Below are 19,866 nucleotides of genomic sequence, written 5' to 3' on the forward strand. Positions count from 1 at the left end.
TTCACACCATCTCTCTGCGAGGCTACATCCATTCAATCTGCCAAAAACTGCAAAAACTACATTAGCAGTTCCACTGAACCAATAATGATGCAGTTGGAATGCAGCAAAAAGTGTCTGAATTAATATGACAGTTAGATCAGTGTCTTAATAATGAAATAAAGAGCTGTTTTCACAAACTGGGAGAACATTCCAGACTAAAAACAGAATTTGGACAGACATTTCTTAGGCTATAAATTAAACCAATGTCTGTGAAAATGGTTGAATATTCCCTCTTTTCTTTCCTCTCTGGCTCATTTTAGAGGCCGTGATCACAGGCAGCAGCCTGACTGATCTTTCATCTGACTTGGTCCATTTCTTCAGATCAAAGACATCAAGATGTTCTTCTGAAGTCAACAGCACATGAAGCAGAGCCGAGTCTTCCTGAGCTCACATGGCTCTGAATCTCTTTAATGAGAGAATCATCATTCAGCTCATTCATCCAGACAGTGGAGTAAGGCAGCTCTCTGGGGAGCGCTCTTCCCTGATCTTCTCCTTGAACATACAGGTAGCCGACTCTTTGGTTTTGGTTCTGTTGCTGCTCCTCAGGAGAGTCTGGTTGGTCTGCAGTGAGGCCCAGGAGGAAGCAGGAACAGGACCTGGTGTCTGTTTATCTTGACATCTGATGTTCACTGGTTTCTGACCATGCAGGAGATTCACATTTTTGCTTTTGAATATGTGACAGACATAAGGCAGGGGGAAACTCTTATATGCTGAGATGTACAAAGGCATACAGTGAACAAACCAAACATCTCAGACATGCAGCTTGCAGAGTCTCTGGATCCATTGGAAATTTGTAATGAGAAGCTACAGTAGTATAAACCAGCACTACAATACCATATGCACAGTCAATGCCTCCAGAAAGTAAAAGCAGAGAAGGCAACACAATCATTGCTTTTTTGGGGGGGAAAAAGCACATTTGGTTATTCTGTCAGGCCAAAACATTTATCAAAAAAAAATTACACGTCATGAGACACTTCTAATGTCTTCCTTATGGCTCTCAGTGGGCCTAATACAGACAAATGATGAAAGATGAAATCAAGGCCTTTGGATAATCCACTTCCCACGAAGTCCCGCACTTTCAGTATGACCATGTGATTTCCACTTATTCCTGCTCTTCCTCTTTCTGTTATAATACTCTATAAAGTGTTTTTCAGGCAGTACAGCAATTGACTGTTTTAACTGTCAGTAATTCACCACTGTGTAAGAGTGAATCCCATTCAAACGTACCCCTTGATGTCTTTTACGTAATTGTTTATGCCACACTCAACAGGTCAGTCGATGTACTTTCTGACTGAGGAGAGAAAAGAGGAGCAGTCAAGACAGCGACAAATAAGTGTGTGTGCATACAAAAAGAGGCAGGAGTCAAGGTTCTCCTTGTATTGTTCTGTAAACTTTTTCACCTTTATTTTCTACAACATTTGGATCAGCTCAGTGTGGAAGCCTGGACATGTCAGTCACTCCAAACCCCGCCCCCAAAACAGAGCAATCGATACACTCCCTCTTTCTCACAATCAAAAAGCTCACATCTTCACCACACAGTCATTCGCTCAGACATGAATCAGTTGACCGCCTCCTCCCACTACCATGTCCACAACAAAGATGAACCAATGACATGTCCTATGTGTAAACCCCTCCTCCACTGGAGGAAGTTGAAATGGTTAAACCTGTATGAAATTATCTCTCCTGCCCTGTAAAAAAAGTAAAGTATAAAGACAGCATGATGGTAGAAATGAGAGTGACACAGTGATGCATTTGTTCGGCCGTCCAGTTCACTGAGATATGAATAAACCAGAGTGAAATACTGAAGGTCTGCTTGTGAAGTGAGATATGTAGTTATGGATTAAGATATGTCTGCTGCTGCTGCTGCTGCGGCGCTCTTCATAATCATCAATTCAACCTTTCACTCCCCTCGGCTCACAAGGATTCCTCGATCCCCGCTGAACACACCTCCGCTAAAACAGCGACGTCTCTTTGATATACTGACAGTCTCTCTCCAGGCGTCCAGTCCTCGACGTGTCTTCAAGAGACCGCTGGGACGATGCGCTGTTCAGAACGAAAGCAGCAGTTTTTGCTCTTTTGTACAATGGAAGCAGAGATACGCTGATCTGCTGTCAGTCTATTCTAGGAGCTCCTGGCGTCCAAGAAAGAACAGCAAAGATCTGAGAGCTGTTTGTTCTGGTAAACGGGGAGCTGATGGACTGGGATTAGCATGGATTCATCACTGGAGACACACATTCACTCACATTCTCTCTCTCTCTCACACACACATTCACACATACAGACATGCACATGCACCATGTGCGTATACCCACACTCCATTGGAGGAAAGAAGCCCTTGGAGTGTATTTTCAAGAGGTCATTGAGAAGAAGATATGACAAAATGGATTAAAGTGACAGGCTAGAGCGGCCTTTTCCTATATGTATATATGTGTCTGTGTGTGTGTTTCTATGTAGTGCCTTACGGGAGAGTTCCTTATGGTTGAACACTACATTAGGCAGTGAACATGAGTTACATATGTAGAGTCCTCTGTGTGTGTGTGCGTGTGTGTGTGTGTGTGTGTGTGTGTGTGTGTTAGCTCTATGTTAAACATCTTTAAAGACAACAGAAACAGACAGATAGACTAGGGTTACTGCTCTGTGGCACTTTCACAGGACTGTAGAAACAGACAAAGCCATGTAAAAAAACTGGACATAGAAATCTCAAGATATCACAAACATCATATATCTCTATCTCTAGATCTCTGCTGATGGCAGACGTTGGGCCCTCGTGTTCGTGGTCCTGTCATTTTTCCTCGTGGATTTCTCCCTTCCTCAGCGAGGAGGCTTCGGTCTGTAGGTTGAAATGTCAAGGAGCAACACTAGAGGGAGACACACACTGCTGCAAGACTGTAGGAGGGGCTCTCATACAGGCGTACATGACCCAGTCGCACACATGCATACTCACTAGCACACACACACACATACACACACACTTGCTCGCTCACACATGCACCCTTCTTCATATGAGTTCACCAGAGATTATTTTCAAAATCCATTACAAAATTAAATAAAAAAAAAAAATCATCAAGGAATAGCCCCCCTTCTCATAGCCATACATTCATCTCAGAACACACACACACTCACACACACACACACACACAAACATGCGCACACTCTCTCATAAGAGGCAGTCAGTAAACGTCACGTGATGAGTTGAGGGGTGGACTGCTTTGTCCAGGGAAGCTGTGAGTGAGCACAGAACCTCGCCTCCGCCAGTCTCTCTCATATTCACACACAGGAGCAAGTCTCTCTCCGTGGTTAAAATCTCTTTAAAAAAACAAAACAAAAAAACAAAACAAAAAAAACACAGCCACCGTCTCCTAGAGGGAGTCTCTTCTCTCCCTGAGGAGGGTCAAACACACTCCTCCCTCTGATCTCTCCATCCAGCCCGGACAGGAGCTGGAGTGTAGAAGGTTCCAGAGGTAGTACCGTCCCATCCGTCCTCCTCTCTTCCTCAAACGCTTCATGGGAAGTCTTTTTTCCTTTCCTGGTGCCCAATTTGGATCAACAAGTCCCTTACCCTCGCTTGCTCGCTTGCTCTGGGCCGCCGTGTGTGTGAGTGTGTGTGTGTGTTGGCGTGTGTGCAGAGTGCGGTCAGAAGATCTCTGGTAGTGTGACGTTGCGGAGCAGCCACTGTTGGGAGCGCGTGTGTGTGCAGTCTCTGACGCTGGGCACCTGGCTGTCCTCCTCGCTGGCCTTGTCCAGACACTGGTTGCTGTTGACGTGGATCAGGGTCAGCTTCTGCACAGCAGGGGAGGGGAAGGGGAGGTGGGGGGGTGCAAATTAGATGTGGGATCGCACCTGTTTCACTAGTTCATTTGAATTCACAAGGGCGAGTAAAAAAAAAACATCGCAGAACACATAAAAACTTCTAGATTAACAGAAAAATACATAGATATAGAGAGTTGCTTACATTTTCACTTTCAAAATTCTTTGGAAATCTTCAAATCCAAACTCAAAACCTATCTGTTCTCACTGTCTCTCGTTCGGGACGGACACAGTGTCTTCTCTTTCTTCTTTAGTTTAGACAGTATTAATATAGGAACCGGCCGCTGGGAACCCAGTCTAGGGTTCTGCCTCTTGGTCAGTATGAGTGTGTATGCGGCTGAGTATGTCTGCTCCGAGTGTGTGTGAGTCATGCTTAGTATGGCTGTGTATGTGTGTGTGTCTGTGTGTCTGTCCTCTCTGTCAGACACCTTTCCCACAGTGATTTTACCTGGATGTGGGCGCTGCCCTAAATGGCCGAAGTCCCATCTTTCTGCCTCATCATGTTTCTCTGTCTTATTTGTTTTCTTATCTCATTTTCATTGACTGTATCTGTTTTGTCCCGGCACCTACTGCATGCTCAGCCGTCCCAGTGAGGGATCCCTCTTTGAATTCACCCGCCTAAGGTTTCTTCCTTTTTTTTTTATTCCTATAGAGTTCTTTCGTGGGAGTTTTTCGTTGTATTCACTGAGGGTGAAAGGTTGTGGTGCTGGGTAGGCTTTTATTTTGTTGCATACTGTATTGCATCATTTTGTTTGATTGCTGATTAGTTAGATCTACGTAGGCTCATTCTCTGAGTCCTTTATTACTTATGATGAAGGGCTATATCAATAAACTTCACTTGAAATTCCACACTCCCTCCAGACCTTAATTTCTCCATTCGATTTTGGTCAGTGTTCAGTATGATATATGCTGTGGTTGGGTAATATGTCAACTACGCCGCATCACTCTAAAACTGAAGATAATTATTCACAACAGTAAGTATCACACTAGACTTTCCAGACCTGCATAGGAACCCTCTGTATATGTTATGACAAATGAGCAAAAATGGTAAATATGTACATTTACCAGTAAATCTATATATTTTTCATTTTCTCCCTGACATATACAGTCTCATCCCGCACTGCTCCACTCACCACGGGGTCGTACTCCCAGAGCTGGTTGCCTTTGAGGTGATGGCACTTGAGCATCATGACAGGTCCGTTTAGCTTGGACACGTCTAGACACAAGTCGTCTGTCCTGATCTCCTTATTGGCCGTGTAGGAGAACACCTGCAAATACACAACAGACATCAAACAGACATCGTTCCTCTTCCTAGCTCTTCTCTTTTTCATGATCATTCTGTGGTCACAGGAATAACAGGAATGCCACCATGGCTCTGACACTTTCTTATGTTTTTTTTGTTAGGTGGGTAATCTAGGAATCAAAGCTTATTCTACTGCTTCACTCATTGTAAGTCACTCTGGATAATAATGTCAGCTAAATGCCTAAAATGTAAATGTGATCAGATCAGCAGCAAAATATACATTTGAGCTCAACCGACTTTTTTCACTCAACTGACAGCGACCTGGTCAACTTTGCTCCTTCCATTCTAGTACAGTGTCACTTACTCTTTCTTCCTTTCATATATTCTTATCCTACATTTTTGTCCTGTCTTGGTCCTCCGTTACCTGGTTGCCTCCCATGCCGTGGCAGTTGAAAATGCCGACCTTCTCGTTCTCCTTGCGGGCCATGTTGTCCAGGCACTGGTTGGTCTCCACGTTCCGGATCTGAGCAGAATACACACAGAAACCTCAGTATCCATCAGTGTCATCTAAGCAGAAAACCAAACCCATTGATTCAAACAGATTCAGACGTACTGTGTGTGTTCGGATTACAGCCTTAAGGCAGTGAATCACAGATACAACCGTGTGTCTGTACATCTCCCAATGAATAACAGTGTCTAGCAGTTTGTGAGTCAGGGTGTGTTATATATATATATATGTGTGTGTGTGTGTGTGTGTGTGTGTGTGTGAGAGCATACCTCTCCCAGGGAGTAATAGTGCCTGGGGATCTGGGAGTCGGGGTAGACGTTCTCAAGGTACCAGCTGAAGGGTTTACATTGAAGCTTCTGTCTCAGAGAAGAGCGAGACGTGATGTCACCGTAGTCCACTTTGGTCACACCTGGAACATACACACACACACACACACACACACACACACAGGTTAACATACAGGACAACAACTATGACACCTCACTATATTCTCCAGAAGTGTTTGTTGAATGGCTGTTAAATGTGTTTTTCCATCTACACATTATTTATAGGGTGTCATTGGCATAATAGGAGAACATCATTCCTTCATTTCGTTTTACTTTTGGTTTGCTTTTGGTTATGTCTGTCCTCTGCCAGCCTGGGTGAGTGTGTGTGTGCGAGTGTGTGTGTGTGTGTGTCCACGCTGAAATGGCAAGGTTAATAGACGCTTCGTAGCGTGAAATTACTCGCCGCCCCCCGTCCCGCACTGTCAGGTCACCATGGCAACATCACACTGTCACTCAGTTAATGGATGGATCACACCTGCCACCGAGATTAACCTCCACACACACATAAGCTCATACATGCACGTGCGCGCGCATACACACACACACACACAGAATCACATGGTCCAACTCACCAGGAGAGATGATGTAGAAGAAGTTTTTAAACTCATCCATCCAGACCTCTGCCAGGCGCCGGTTGTTTTTGTTTATGATCTGTCCCGTTCCTCCGGGAAACGTGTAGGGCGTGGCCTTTCTGAACACGTGACCCACGTGAGAACATGTGACAATCTCCAGAGTTCCACCACACTGCCAGATCTGTGAAACACACACACACATATATATAGCATAGGCATGGGTCTGATTGCTATATGAGAAGAGGCTGGCCAGTGAATTCTACTGGGAGATACATAATGCAGGTTGGTCCTGTCTGAGTGTGTGTATGTGTGTGCTTGTGTGTGTGTGTGTGTGTGCTTGAGAGAGAGAGTGAGAGGACGGAGGCTCTGTGTGTGTGTGTGTGTGTGTGTGCTTGAGAGAGAGTGAGAGGACAGAGGCTCTGTGTGTGTGTGTGGTTATGTGTATGAACCTAAGCAGAGTCTCCTGAAGGCTATACATAAATGTATGCCTGTCTGTGAGTAGAAAAATATACATCATGTCAATTGGCTCTGTGTGTGTGTGTGTGTGTGTGTGTGTGTGTGTGTGCACTCACTCTGAAGGAGATTTCCAGGTTCTCTCCCCCCCAGATGTCCATGCCTGCGTCGTACGTGCCAATCTCCTGGAAATAATCTCTGTCTATGGAGAACAAGCCCCCTGCCATGGTGGGAGTCCTGGAAGAAGACGGGAGGGAAGGAGAGAGCGGTATAAATTAAGAGGGAGACGGGTCTGTGCCATTCACTTCATCAAGGTCCTGATTTCTAAAGGTCAGAACGTATTTTGAGAACACATCAGAGAGTTTTCTATTTCAGCACAGCAGCACGCTTCTCTCTCTCTCCTTGTTCTTTCCTGTTTTTCTGCTCTCCTTTCTTGTTGTTTTGAAGGTTGTTGGTGTTTAATGACCTGAGGCTCTCTCCCCTATTTTTTCCCCTCACAGAATGGTTTCTTCCTTTCTAGAACTGGCTTGTTTTCCTCACAAGCTGTTTTTACTTCCATTCAACTTCTAAGTTCACCTACAAACATGCAATAACTCGCACACAAACGAACAAATGTAGATGAAAACATATCCTGAGAGCACACCGGGTAATGGCTTGTTTGCAGAGTGCAGCATTTGGCTGAGAGTGGAACATAATAAGCTACCCAGGAGTAAAGAAAAACAAATACTAGCTGTCTGTGTGGTAATTGGTAACACAACGAGAGTTTGTTTAACAACCACGGATAATAACTATGGGACTAAAAAAAGAGTGATGAGTGATGATGGCAATTTTAATAATAGATTATATTTGTGTCTGCGCTTTTCATTTGATTAAAACATATCAAAGCTCTCTGAGCTTTTTAGCTTACAATAAAATTACTATTTTTAGAAAACACAAACTTATAACAAAGCCAAAAATAATAATAATAATAATTTGTGGTGAATCCTTAAGATGTAAATTACAAGGCAGATATATACCCATGACAACCAGATTAGCTTCTGGACACAGGTAGCTAGGTTGTTGGTGGTTAGCCAATAAGTCTGTTAGTCTGTAGCCTCCTGCACTTCAGCTAATTAACAGCACCCACCTAGTAATACAAAGAGCAGCCATTAAGACTATAATGCCCATTATACATGTGAGAAGTTGAAATCACTGTTAATGTGATACTTTATTGATCCCAATTATTGATCCCCACAGGGAAATTCTCTTTCTGCGCCCCTCCCCCTCCACAGGACATCAGAGGGCAGATCCGCTACAGAACAACAGTCCTGGATTCAGCGTCTAGCTCGAGCACACTGATGTTTGCAGGCACAGCGTCCTGAACCTGGGTCGGGCCTTGTAGCACGTACCAAGGAATCCAACCCCATCAGCCTCCCTAGCTGTTTCCATTCCCAAGCTCCTTGTTAGTTCGCTTGGAAAATTAAAATAGTCCGAAAAGAAAGTTCTATCCTATCTGCTCCATTGAACTTCATTGCTGGACAGAAACCAACACCGAGCTTCATTTTGAAGGCGACTTTGTTTGTGTGCGATAACTTCCAAGTTGCCCCAGTAAAATGGAACTACTTAATGACAGGGCAGAGTTTATGTAAATCATGTCATTAGTGTAAACTATTTCTTAATTCCCTGCCTTGACACTGCAACCCATTTTTGTAATTTTTAGGGCACTTATAACAAACCCTTAGGGAAACTCTGTCACACTTAAGTATGACAAACAACCGCCTGCAATATTCATAGTTGCAAAAACAGGGGCACAGTATGTTACATAAGGTTTATTATGTGTGTGACCTTGATTGATCCCTTCAGATTGACTTGGAAACACAGGCAGGAAGAGGAGATGATTGACAAGCAGAAATAAACCCTTGATGTTGGTTGTGAGCCTTGGAAGGAAATGTATGAATAAAGCGGTTTTCCCACTTCCCCTTTGACACAGCAACAGCAACTAGGGTTGCACGATTACAGCTGAATTAATAATCCACATTATTCTTTTCTAGACTAGTGCAGTGCCCGTTCAAAATAGGCGTAGGCTATCAGTCGCTTGCTTTGAGCCCCGCTGCTGCACAGAGCGCTGTTCGCTTGTTTATTCAAAGTTTATTAATATTGAACGTGTCGCGTGTCCAAATTGCACCAAATCCGACACTGCACGTCCTTGGGTCCCCAGCAATACACCCGCCAAGTGTGAAGTAGATCGGACGAACGGTTCTCGAGATATGCGAAGGACACACTCACATACATACAGACAGAGATTCCTTGCTTTATAGTATGATGATACTGCAATCATGATTATTAATCATGATGATTAGTCTCAATGATTTGAGGAACTAAATTAATTTACTGCCCTTTCAGAATATTATATCAGCATCCTGACTATTTTCAACTACAGGGGATATTCTAATTGAGATGAATTGTTGATGAATTACAGTATTATACGATTATTAATAGTGGAAACTAAAATTGTGATATACACAATCAAATGTGAAGACTTAACATCAAAGCTTACAGGATGTAAGCTATTTGAAACTGCTGACAGAGTTAGTGAGTATGAGCTTGTGTGTCTGGTAATAACAGTAAAAACAATAATACTATGACACATTGTTGATCCCTGTAGGGAAATTCTCTGTTCGCTTGCCCCTCCACAGCGAGGTCAGAGCTACAGAGCAGCAGCCCTGGAGCTGCTAGGGATCAAGTGTCTTGCTGAAGGACACTTCAACAAGGCGGATGCCTGCCGACATGGTGGCGCGAACCCGGGTCGTGCGGTTGAAGGTTTACCGGAAGGTTTACCGACCTGACGGGCAGCGTGCGGTCTCCCTTGCGGCGGTCCATCTCTCGCTGGGGAACAGGATACCAGCGGAAGTTGAGCTTCCAGTTGAAGCCTCCGTAGGTCATGTCGGAACCGGCCATGTACTCGAACGTGTCGTCGCTGATCACGTCGATGATGGGGCACACCACTGTTTTCCTGCAGCGAGCAAGCAAATGTAAACACACAAACAGTCAGGACACACACACACACACACACACACACACACACACAGAGACATAAACCTGCTGGTCATAACCCCTGGTGGTCATCAATCAAGAGTAAGTGCTCTCCTGCGAGGTCTGGCAACTCCAGAACCAAATGCATTTAAACAACAGACCATGCTGTGACTTCACCCATCACCCATCACTCATCACCCAGTCTCAAGCCCTCTCTGCTCTGAGTGTGTGTGTGTGTGTGTGTGTGTGTGTGTGTGTGTGTGTGTGTTTGTGAGTCCCTGCTTGCGGGAAGCAGTAAACAGAGAATGAGTAATTAAGCATCAAATAAACACAAGGGCAAGCCCCCTGCAGGCTCAACAATAGTTTATTGATTTTTTTTTTTCATGCTTGCGGATGGTGTGTGTGTGTGTGTGTGTGTATTCTGAGTGTGTGTCTTACTTGTCTAGCTTGATGCGGGCTAGCAGAGGCTCTAGCCACCCTGTTGTGCATTCACAATGAGCATCCAGAAAGGTTATGACCTAGAAACATGGAGAGAAAACATTAGACAAACCTAACAGCACGCACACCATATGGAGAACAGAGGTCACTAGTTACTAGATGTCACACATGTGCGCACACACACACACACACACACACACACACACACACCTGGCCAGTGGAGATAGATGCTCCTTTGAGGCGAGCGCGAATGAGTCCGGACCTCTGCTCCATCCTCACCACTCTGACTGGGACCTCCAACCTTCTGACATACTGCTCCAACGGGCGCTTCAGGAAATCTAACACACACACACACACAAACGCGCACACACACAAACACAGACACAAAGAATCACATACGCATACACCAACACACACAAAAAGACAGAGACAGAGACATACACACATATCAGAGACACAGTAGACTACAAGCTATTCCTGCTTCTGTGGCAAAAGAGATCAAAGAGGTAAGTGTGTGTGTGTGTGTGTGTGTGTGTTTGTGTGTGTGTGTTTGTGTTTACTACGCCTAGTGATGTTCCTTATGCCTGCTGAGTGCAAGCACAGCCAGCTATCTCTTGTCATGTAATACCTTCCCCCTCGTTCTCCTCCACCACCCCCTTGCCCCATCCAACCTGGGGTCCCAGAGGGTGAGGCGGTGGTGTGTGCTGGTGGTTGGGATGGGGGGGGGGTGGGGGGTGGATTGAGGGTAATAACAGAGTGTAATCCCTGCGGCTGGCGAATTAAAGACCTAATCTCCCCCAAACAGGGATTAACAGCATAGCACAGGGCTGAGTGGCACACACAGCCCATATATACTGACTGGTGGGCACCAGCACAGACGCACGCACGCACATGTGCATGTACAAACACACACACACACACACAAGCACAAACACCCACAGCTACAGACACAAACCCCAGCAAATTCATAGCTCTAAAAAATAGGCTAAGCCCCATACAAGAGGGACAAGCACAAGCACTAAAGGAATTATGTGCTCTGTGTGTGTGTGTGTGTGTGTGTGTGTGTGTATACCTCTCTCGCTGGCATCGTCCACCAGGACAATCTCCTCCAGCAGTGTGTGTGGGGAGCGGTCGATGACTGAGCGGACGGTTCGCAGCAGCGTGCTCCACGCCTCGTTGTGAAACACGATCACCACGCTGGTCCGAGGAAGATTATCTGGATATAACTTGTTCTTGCACCTAAAGAGAGGACAGGGATGGTCAGATGCATAGAACAGAATAGTGCAATATAAGCTTTGATGGAAAATTGCTTTCAGTATGGAATGGCGGAATGAAATAGTGAAATAGCTCAGCTACATACATGAACACATAATAGGTCAACACCAAACATATAATGGGTCCAAAACTGAACAGATAACACATTATAGTGCAAAACAGCAAAAGGTACAACATGAGTAAATAGCATAAAGAATTAATACAGACATGATTACATATGCAGGACAGCAACAAGATGGAGTAAAGCTGCAGACATTCAACATGGAACATGTTCATGACAAAACTGAGCAGACAGAGAGAGAGAGTGAGAGAAGAAGACAGAGACAGAGAGAGAGGCAGAGAGAGAGAAGTGAAGAAAACTCAGATAGAGACATCACAATTTCAACCTCTCTCAGTGTGAAAGACAGTGTGACAGAGAGAGACAGATAAAGTGAGGCTGCGCAAGAGAGTTGAATTACAAAGCTAAATCGCTGGGGCTTAAACGGCACCTAAACCGCATTAGCCAGTCATTGAATCACTGCATAAAGCTGTTAATCATTGGCCTCATGAAAAATCATATTTTTCATTGCTTTCAAACATTTCCCCTAAACAGAGAAAACTGAGGGTGAATGATAAGTGAGTAACCAACCCCATATCTGCAGATTCAAACAGACAGACAGAGACACACACACACACACACACACACACACACACACGCACACACAGAGTGGGACAGGGTGATGACACCTGATTAGTGATGCTAATTAGAGTGTGAGTCATTATCACAGGAGTGTAGAGCACACATCTGCAAGCTCCCTTATTCAGAGACAGACAAGGATCTAAATATCTGACAGAGGAGAGCAGGCACGAGGGCAGATAAGAGAAAATGGATATTTATGCAGTGTTTTTCCAGAGACTGGGTTGCAGACATATTAAAATGGGTCTGCAAATAATTCCCCAGGAAATGCTGCCTGCATTAAGTTCCCAAAGCACTCCCAATTACCAGGTTGGAAGTGTAAAAACAGGGTGAATGTTATTTGTTTGGCCCGCAAAATCAGTTTTAGGGTTGCAAGAAAGACGATTTGCCCCAGAAAAGCTTGATTGATTTGATTTGATTTCAGTGTCATGCACTCTACAGTAGGTGCCCAGCCCACATGGACATACATCACATTGCATATGTGTGTACAACATATTTCTAAACAAACACAGGTGTCATTGCAGTTTTGCCCAAGCTTTACAGATTAAGTTTGTCACATCAAATCCACCTTTTCTCACGTATAGCAACTCTTTCATAATTCTTTCATTTTGCCATAAAACACAGGTCTGAAACCAGTAGTGTGTGTCACATCGCTGATCTCTACAGGGTTTTGGACTGTCTCCTCAGTCAGCCAGCTTAGGCAGCGCCCAATGCATTTTCACTGCGGTGTTGAACGAATGTGTTCTATGAAATGAATGTGTTCTAATCGTGGGGAATTAGGACAGATACTGTAGATGGATTGATCTGCACAACAGATGGCAGAGAACATGGACCCATCCAATTCCATTATGATGTTACATGTTCCCCTCCCATTTAGAAAAAAAATATTGTCAGTGCATGGGCAGCGTACGCTAGAGTGATGCAGGAGAGGCAGGGGAAAGAAAGGGGTAGGGAGGCAACTGTGGGTCAAGAGCCGAACTCAAATCCGCAGCGCATGCGCCACATCCCGCCTGACACCCGCATGCAGGCTCTCTCCAATATTAAATTGTCTCACAGTCAGGCTGTTTTCCCAAAAGAACCTCTGTGACCGGCTCAAACTGTCGTCTATGGATGAAAACAGAGAAACCAGCCTGTGCCTTCCTTTGACAGATTACGGCTCTCGTAATAGTCCAGATGGAATATCCCGCTTTCTCTTCCATCTTCCGCCCTCCCTCCCTTTTCCTCATCGTCCAGATCGCTGGAATGTTCCCGCTCTCCACCGCTGCCTCTGACAGAAGGAATGCAACGGCGGCGGAGGAGAGGAGAGGTCAAGAATAAACCCCTTCCTCCAGCTGCCTCTGGAGCCTTTTAAATCATACATAAATATGTTCGTTCTCATTCTGTGATGTGTTTGTTTGTGCTCTCCGTGTAAGGAGGGGAGGTTGATGAGTACATAAGATGATTCATTTTAAAAACAGTGACACCCTTGGAGCCTTTCAACTTTTATACACATCAGTGCCATCAGTCTTTCTCTCTCCCATGCTCTGCCTCTCTCTCTCTCTCTCTCTCTCTCACACACACACACACACACACACACACACAGAATGATCAAGACTTTCCAGTTTCCAGACGTGTTCTTTGCAGGGAGCCTGACAGAAAACAAGACCTCTATGTCTCCTCCAAAATCTACTTGTGTTGATGCATGCAGGCACACACATGTCTGTGTGTCACATGACGTGAATTTTAATAATTGAGGGCAGGTTGTGAAGCCTGTGTATCCAAACAGTGAGTGTGTGTGTTAGCAACATTTGGCAAGCAGCAAAGCAGTGTAATGAGTTACAGGCTGGTTCCTCCAGCCAGTGCATTGTGGGGGGATAGTCAGCATGGGCGGCAGACTGGTTCTGATTAAACAGCCTCTCTCTCTCCCCAGTACGCAAACACACACACACACCCACACACACACACACACACACACACAAACACACACACACATCCACGCACGCATGCTTATAAAACCCATTCCAGTCAGGAGCTAAAAAAAGGAGAAAATGTCAAGTTTTCTGAAAGGTGTGGTCATGGAAAGTTTTTCATATAGATCCACCCAACCACACACACACACACGCACGCACACATACACAGGCTTAAGCGTAACGTCAGAATGACCTGTCTTCCCCCATTACTCACACCCAAAGACTGCACCGCTGACAATAATGAAAATAAACCATGAGTGAGTTTCCGCTCCAAAGTTTCAGCTAATGGCAGTCTGCTTGGCTATGATCAATCCATTCAGCGAGTTTCTCTATACCTGTCGCTTCACACACACACACACACAAAAACAAACACATGCACGCCTGCACACACAAACACACACGTTCCCTTGCTTGATATTGACTCTGTCTTATCTCCTAATTGGAAAAGCAGATAGACGGAGAGGAGGCTGAGTGAAAACACACCTAGTAATCAACTCTCGCTCAAAGACTAAAACCCATTTCACGGATCAATGTTCTCTTTCTTTCCTGCCTGTCTCGTGTGCATGTGCGTCTGTCTGTCAGTTTTCTGTCAGTCAGTCAGTCTTTCTGTCTGTCTGTCTAAGCCCCTTCATTACCAATCTATGTACGTTCCTCCATTGAGGCGAAAAGAGGGGTGAATGGGGGTGGGGGTTTGGGTTGGGGGAGGTTGGCCTTCAACCTGCTTGAACTAACCTTGACATATCTTACAAACTGCTGGCCTGGCCCTCGCCTGTCTGCTGCTCTGCCTGTCTGAAGACTGCTGGATATAGGCCACTGGCATCACACTCATTCTCAAGAACTTGTAATGTGGCTCACACTTAAATAAGACTAAATTCTTCATTATGGCAAAAGAAACAAAAGCTAATTAGGGACTACTTGCAAATGTCACATATAACTTATTAACTATGATTATATAGCAAAATAAAAAAGGGCTACTGGGTAGCAAGAAAACTGCGTCTACTTTGTCGTCATTATCCTTAGATTTGACAATGAGGTTTATGCAAAACTTTCGTTTGGCCTTTATTTTCTTTACATTTTAGTAAAATCCTAAGGCAGTGAAGCTCATGCCACAGTGAACTGAAGGTGAATGTCCTTCTGCCATCAGGCCCTTAAACTGTGAAACGCCTGGCCTGAGGCACTTAGGCCAGCTAATTCAGCTTCATGGTTTCAATCACTTCATAGAACATACTTTTAAAGACTCAATGCTTTTATCCTTTTGATTTTGGCTACTTTTTAATCATGTGTGTGTTTCTCTTTTGAATGTCTCCTAATTTTATGTATATATTATCTTTATATTATTTTTATATAGAATGACTTTTTCTTGTTTTTATGCCTTTTTGTAAAGCACTTTGTAAACTGCCTTTAGATAAATGCTATATAAATAATAAATATTGATTTATAACAATAAAACTACTACTGAATACTATTATTATTATTAACCCTCAATTATCCATCTCTCACCCTTGAATAAGTAGTTATTCATGACTGATGGCTCAATCTGTAAGCGATTATCCAGGTATCAGGTCAGACCTCTGGCTATGATCCATTATCACTGTTTATAGGAGATTAATAGTGTCAGCTACGTCATTAATGACCCCCACTGACGGCCATTTTATGGTGGAACCCTGTGAGGGGCGAAGTGACGTAACAGGACAGTTGCTTAGCAGTGGGGAGGCTGCTCACCCTTCCAGGCGCACGTCAGGCAGCGAACGGTTGAGAGCGATCATCTCGGAGGCCATGAGGTTGAACTGGTTGATCTTGAACATCTCCTTCATCTTCTCCTGGTTCTCCTTGGGGATCACCACCGGCTTCCCCCCCTCGCCGGGCCCGTCCCGCGGCCTGGTCAGGGCATCTGCAATGGAGATTCACACACACAGCTGTCAAGAGAGGTGGCCGGAGGGTGTGAGAGTCTGTCTTTGTGTGTGTATAAATATACGCTCACCTTCTCTCCCCGGCAGTCCTCTCTCCTTCTTGTCGTCACATTTGTTGCACTCGCTGAAGTAGAGCAGGATGAACATGTCCAGCATCACCCACACCAGAGAGGTGGCCAACACCACCTTGCAGTAGGCGAACCTCCGCATCCTGGAGAGAGGTGACAAGACCCAGAGAGAGAGAGATAGTGGGGAATAGAGAGAGAGAGAAGAGCAAGAGTGCAATGTTAAAGCTCCTTCTGAGGTGTGATGGTGAGTCCTGAGCCGCACACACAGTCACGGGCTTTGCCAAAGCTCTGCAGAGGAGATCACTCTCTCTTTCCCGTCTCCATCTCCCTGCCTTTCTCCACATACACACACACACACACCCCCTCCCCCTCTAGCTCTGCGCCTGAGCATCTTCTCAACCCCTCCATCTGTCCTTCCGCCTGTCTGTCTGTCTGTCTGTCTGACTCTCGCCTCTTATCTGCCGGCTGGTTATCAGTGCCTCTCCAAAAGGTCACCTCCACACTTTCAGAGAGAGCCTCAAAATGAATACTGTGCATTGTTGGATTTCCGTCCTAAATCACTCCAGAAGAAAAACGGTAAACCCACGATTACCTTTGTCTCAAGCAAACACACACACACACACACACACACACACACAACCTATCAGAGTTATTCTCATACCCCTGCAGTGTACAAGCCAACCTACCCTTTGTACATTTAACATGCCAAATCCCTGTGTGCTAAAGTGCAGTCAGACACACACCCCCGCAGGTAGGCACACACGCACATACACACACACACACACACACACACACACACACACACACACACACAGAGCAGAGAGAGAGGGGCTGTGATAGTAATTGCTTTTCTTTGGCAGGCAGCGAGAGTCAGACACAGCCACATTAAAATTCCTCTGCTCCCCTCTCCTTCTCTCCTCCAGCGCCATCTCTCCCTCTCTGGCTGCTTCTCTGCCTCGATGATCCCTCAGGTTGCAGCAGCACAAGCAGAAGGGAGAAAATTAATTTGGCCACAGTGATTTCTCCTGCGCTCCCGAGAGAAAAAAAAAAAAAAAAAAAAGGTGTTTATGCATAGCTAGCTTAGCTTAGCTTAGTAGCCACAGAGGACAGAGAATTGCAGAGCGGCAATTCTAAATTCCACCTGATAGGATTCTTCTACCACGAAACGTCTTGCACAGCAGAAAAACAAGAGTGCAGATCTGTCTGTTCTCTCAAAGTTCGCCTCTTCCTCAGACTCTGGTGCCTGGACAGCCGAGGAGTTTCACTATCCTGACAATGCAGCGGTTCTACCAGTTCTGCCGGGTTAAAGCTGTGTATCGCTGCAGCAGCATGTTTTCACACACACGCCAACACATGAGTTCACACAGACACAGTTCATGAACAATAATAAAGATGAAAAAAAAATGGAAGCTGCAAAACATAAAATGAAATGGGGCCCTACAAAAAAAAAGCCACTATAATAGTCAATCTACTTGGACTGAGAGCTGCGACCGTTATTATTATGTGACAGTAATGCTGTTTGATTAACAGCCAAATTACTGTTCTCAGACACAGGGGTGATTCGGGATGCCAATTTAAATTTCACAGCTCATGTCAACAATGTTGCCAGATCTACAGTACTTTTCATCACTTAGCGGGGTTTTACATCTCAGGCTGACGCAGAGAAAATAGCACAGAGAAACTACCAGTGCATGACTGTAATGCTCTGTTCTCTGGTGCTCCCCACAAAAAAAAAATTATAGGTTGCCTGCAGCTTATTCAAAATACAGCAACACAGGTTTTAACAAAGTCGAGGAAAACACATCCTGTTACACCAATTTTCAAATCACTACATTGGCACCCAATCAGCTCCAGAATCAAATTTAAAAATGTTCTGTTCTTGGTTTTCAAATCTCTTAACACCCTGGCACCTACGCATTTGTCTGATATGCTTGTTCCAGAAGAGCCAAATAGATGTACATTGTTGGAAAAGCTGTATATTATGTTTATGTTAGGTTTTCCCTGAAGAGAAAAGTGTGCTACAATAGTTGTATAGGTCTGTATACTGGAATGAGAGCAGCACAGGAGTTTATGATATGCTGAAATGTAGTTATAGTTATAATGACTTATCCCACATGAAAAGTTAAGACAAATGTTAAAAATGTAAATTAGTCATTCAACTGATTACTCGATAAAATAATCTACAGGTTAATCAATAACAAAATAATGGTTAGTTGCAGCTCTTTTACGCATACTGCACACATAGCTGTATCTATGCCTAAATTACAAATTTATTATTATTTTCAAACCTGTTCAAATTATTTATGGCGCCACTAGAATCTCATGTATGTGACGGTGGGGGCGCTTGGCATGGCGTGTGTGTGAGCGGAGGGGAGGAAGATGGCTAGCTGGGTCCTGAAGTGTTGTCGCCACCTGAGTGTGATGACTGCAGCGTGTTCACACACACAGGTGTTACTCTTAGTGCAGCACAGTGAGAGCGTGGGCTGAGTGCTATTACCAACTGCCTCGCTCCGTGTCACTATCCCTCTCCACAGCTCTCTCTCTCACTCTCTCTCCTCTTGTCCTGTTATACGTTTACTATTTCTGCTTCTCTTCGATTGTTAACCGCTCTACTTTTTCTCCCTTCCACATAAAAGAAGTGATTTAAAAAAAAAAAAATAATTTCCAGGGTAGCCAGCATGGCCCTGATATAAAACTCCATGGCTTTCCATAACTAAGTCAGAGCGCTTCCATAACCTAAAAACAGTATTCCAAACTGGTTTGTCTGTGTTGTTTCTCAGCTCAGAAAAGTTAAACTCTAAAGGGGTAAGTAAACAGTCTGGGTTTCCACTATAAATTTGGGATTCCTGTGGAGAAAACAGCTGAAAACCCCACCATCTAACACAATGAATGTGTGGGAAAACAATGTAAAACACATTCTGGTATATTCCTGTAAAGTGAGCCCTTTGTAAAATCCCCACATATTCCCTGACTTCCCCCGAAGAATTCATCAAATTCCCTGACTTCCCCCTGTCTCTGAATCCTCCTCTCAATTTCCATGACATTCCAGAAATTCCAGAGCCAATGGGAAGCCTGAATTTCACTCCTCGCTCTCCCATCCCTCTCCTCTCTGTGTTTTTCTAGGTTGTGCTGACCTCGCTTGACCTCCACGCGGTAACCTGACGCAATCTGATAACTCGACACAAACACAAATCTCTTCCTTTTTCGCACATTCCTATGTCCTTACAGAGGCAAGCACATATGCAAAACATACAAAGACACACACACACAGGCGCTGACAGACACTGACGCATACACACACACACACACACAGACAGACATACTCTCAGTCTGTCACAAACACAGAGACACACATATATTCTTGCTCACAAAGTTGTGTCAAAATGCTGTCAGGAGGATGTCAGCTGGTTTCCCTGCATGCCATTTGATCAGAGCGATGTAAGAGGAGTAGACAGCAGCGCTCCGAGCAGCAGCAGAGAAGATTTATATGCACATACATTGACTCAACACACACACATAAACACACACACACAAACACACACACTCTCCCAGCGCTGTCTCTCAGCCATGCCGCTCCACTCACTGCATTT

The 19,866-nt window shown here is 44.7% G+C and overlaps 1 protein-coding gene across 2 annotated transcripts in view; it reads right to left on the bottom strand.

Moving 5' to 3' along the window:
• Nucleotides 1–1,407: 1,407 nt before the first annotated feature.
• The window catches only part of galnt1 (UDP-N-acetyl-alpha-D-galactosamine:polypeptide N-acetylgalactosaminyltransferase 1), a 39,117-nt gene continuing 20,658 nt past the window's right edge, over nucleotides 1,408–19,866 (bottom strand). For both annotated transcript variants that reach the window (XM_071916781.2, XM_071916780.2), the window contains exons 3-14: nucleotides 16,280–16,419; nucleotides 16,021–16,189; nucleotides 11,471–11,637; nucleotides 10,609–10,736; nucleotides 10,399–10,478; nucleotides 9,770–9,940; nucleotides 7,068–7,185; nucleotides 6,496–6,676; nucleotides 5,867–6,006; nucleotides 5,514–5,612; nucleotides 4,980–5,114; nucleotides 1,408–3,819 (exon numbers count right to left, since the gene is read on the bottom strand). In XM_071916781.2, coding sequence (XP_071772882.1) covers nucleotides 3,673–3,819; nucleotides 4,980–5,114; nucleotides 5,514–5,612; nucleotides 5,867–6,006; nucleotides 6,496–6,676; nucleotides 7,068–7,185; nucleotides 9,770–9,940; nucleotides 10,399–10,478; nucleotides 10,609–10,736; nucleotides 11,471–11,637; nucleotides 16,021–16,189; nucleotides 16,280–16,418 — 1,674 coding nt within the window. In that variant the 5' untranslated portion in view covers nucleotide 16,419 and the 3' untranslated portion in view covers nucleotides 1,408–3,672. The remainder of the gene's footprint in view (nucleotides 3,820–4,979; nucleotides 5,115–5,513; nucleotides 5,613–5,866; nucleotides 6,007–6,495; nucleotides 6,677–7,067; nucleotides 7,186–9,769; nucleotides 9,941–10,398; nucleotides 10,479–10,608; nucleotides 10,737–11,470; nucleotides 11,638–16,020; nucleotides 16,190–16,279; nucleotides 16,420–19,866) is intronic.

Source organism: Centroberyx gerrardi, chromosome 12, assembly GCF_048128805.1.
Source record: "Centroberyx gerrardi isolate f3 chromosome 12, fCenGer3.hap1.cur.20231027, whole genome shotgun sequence".
NCBI lineage: Eukaryota > Metazoa > Chordata > Actinopteri > Beryciformes > Berycidae > Centroberyx > Centroberyx gerrardi.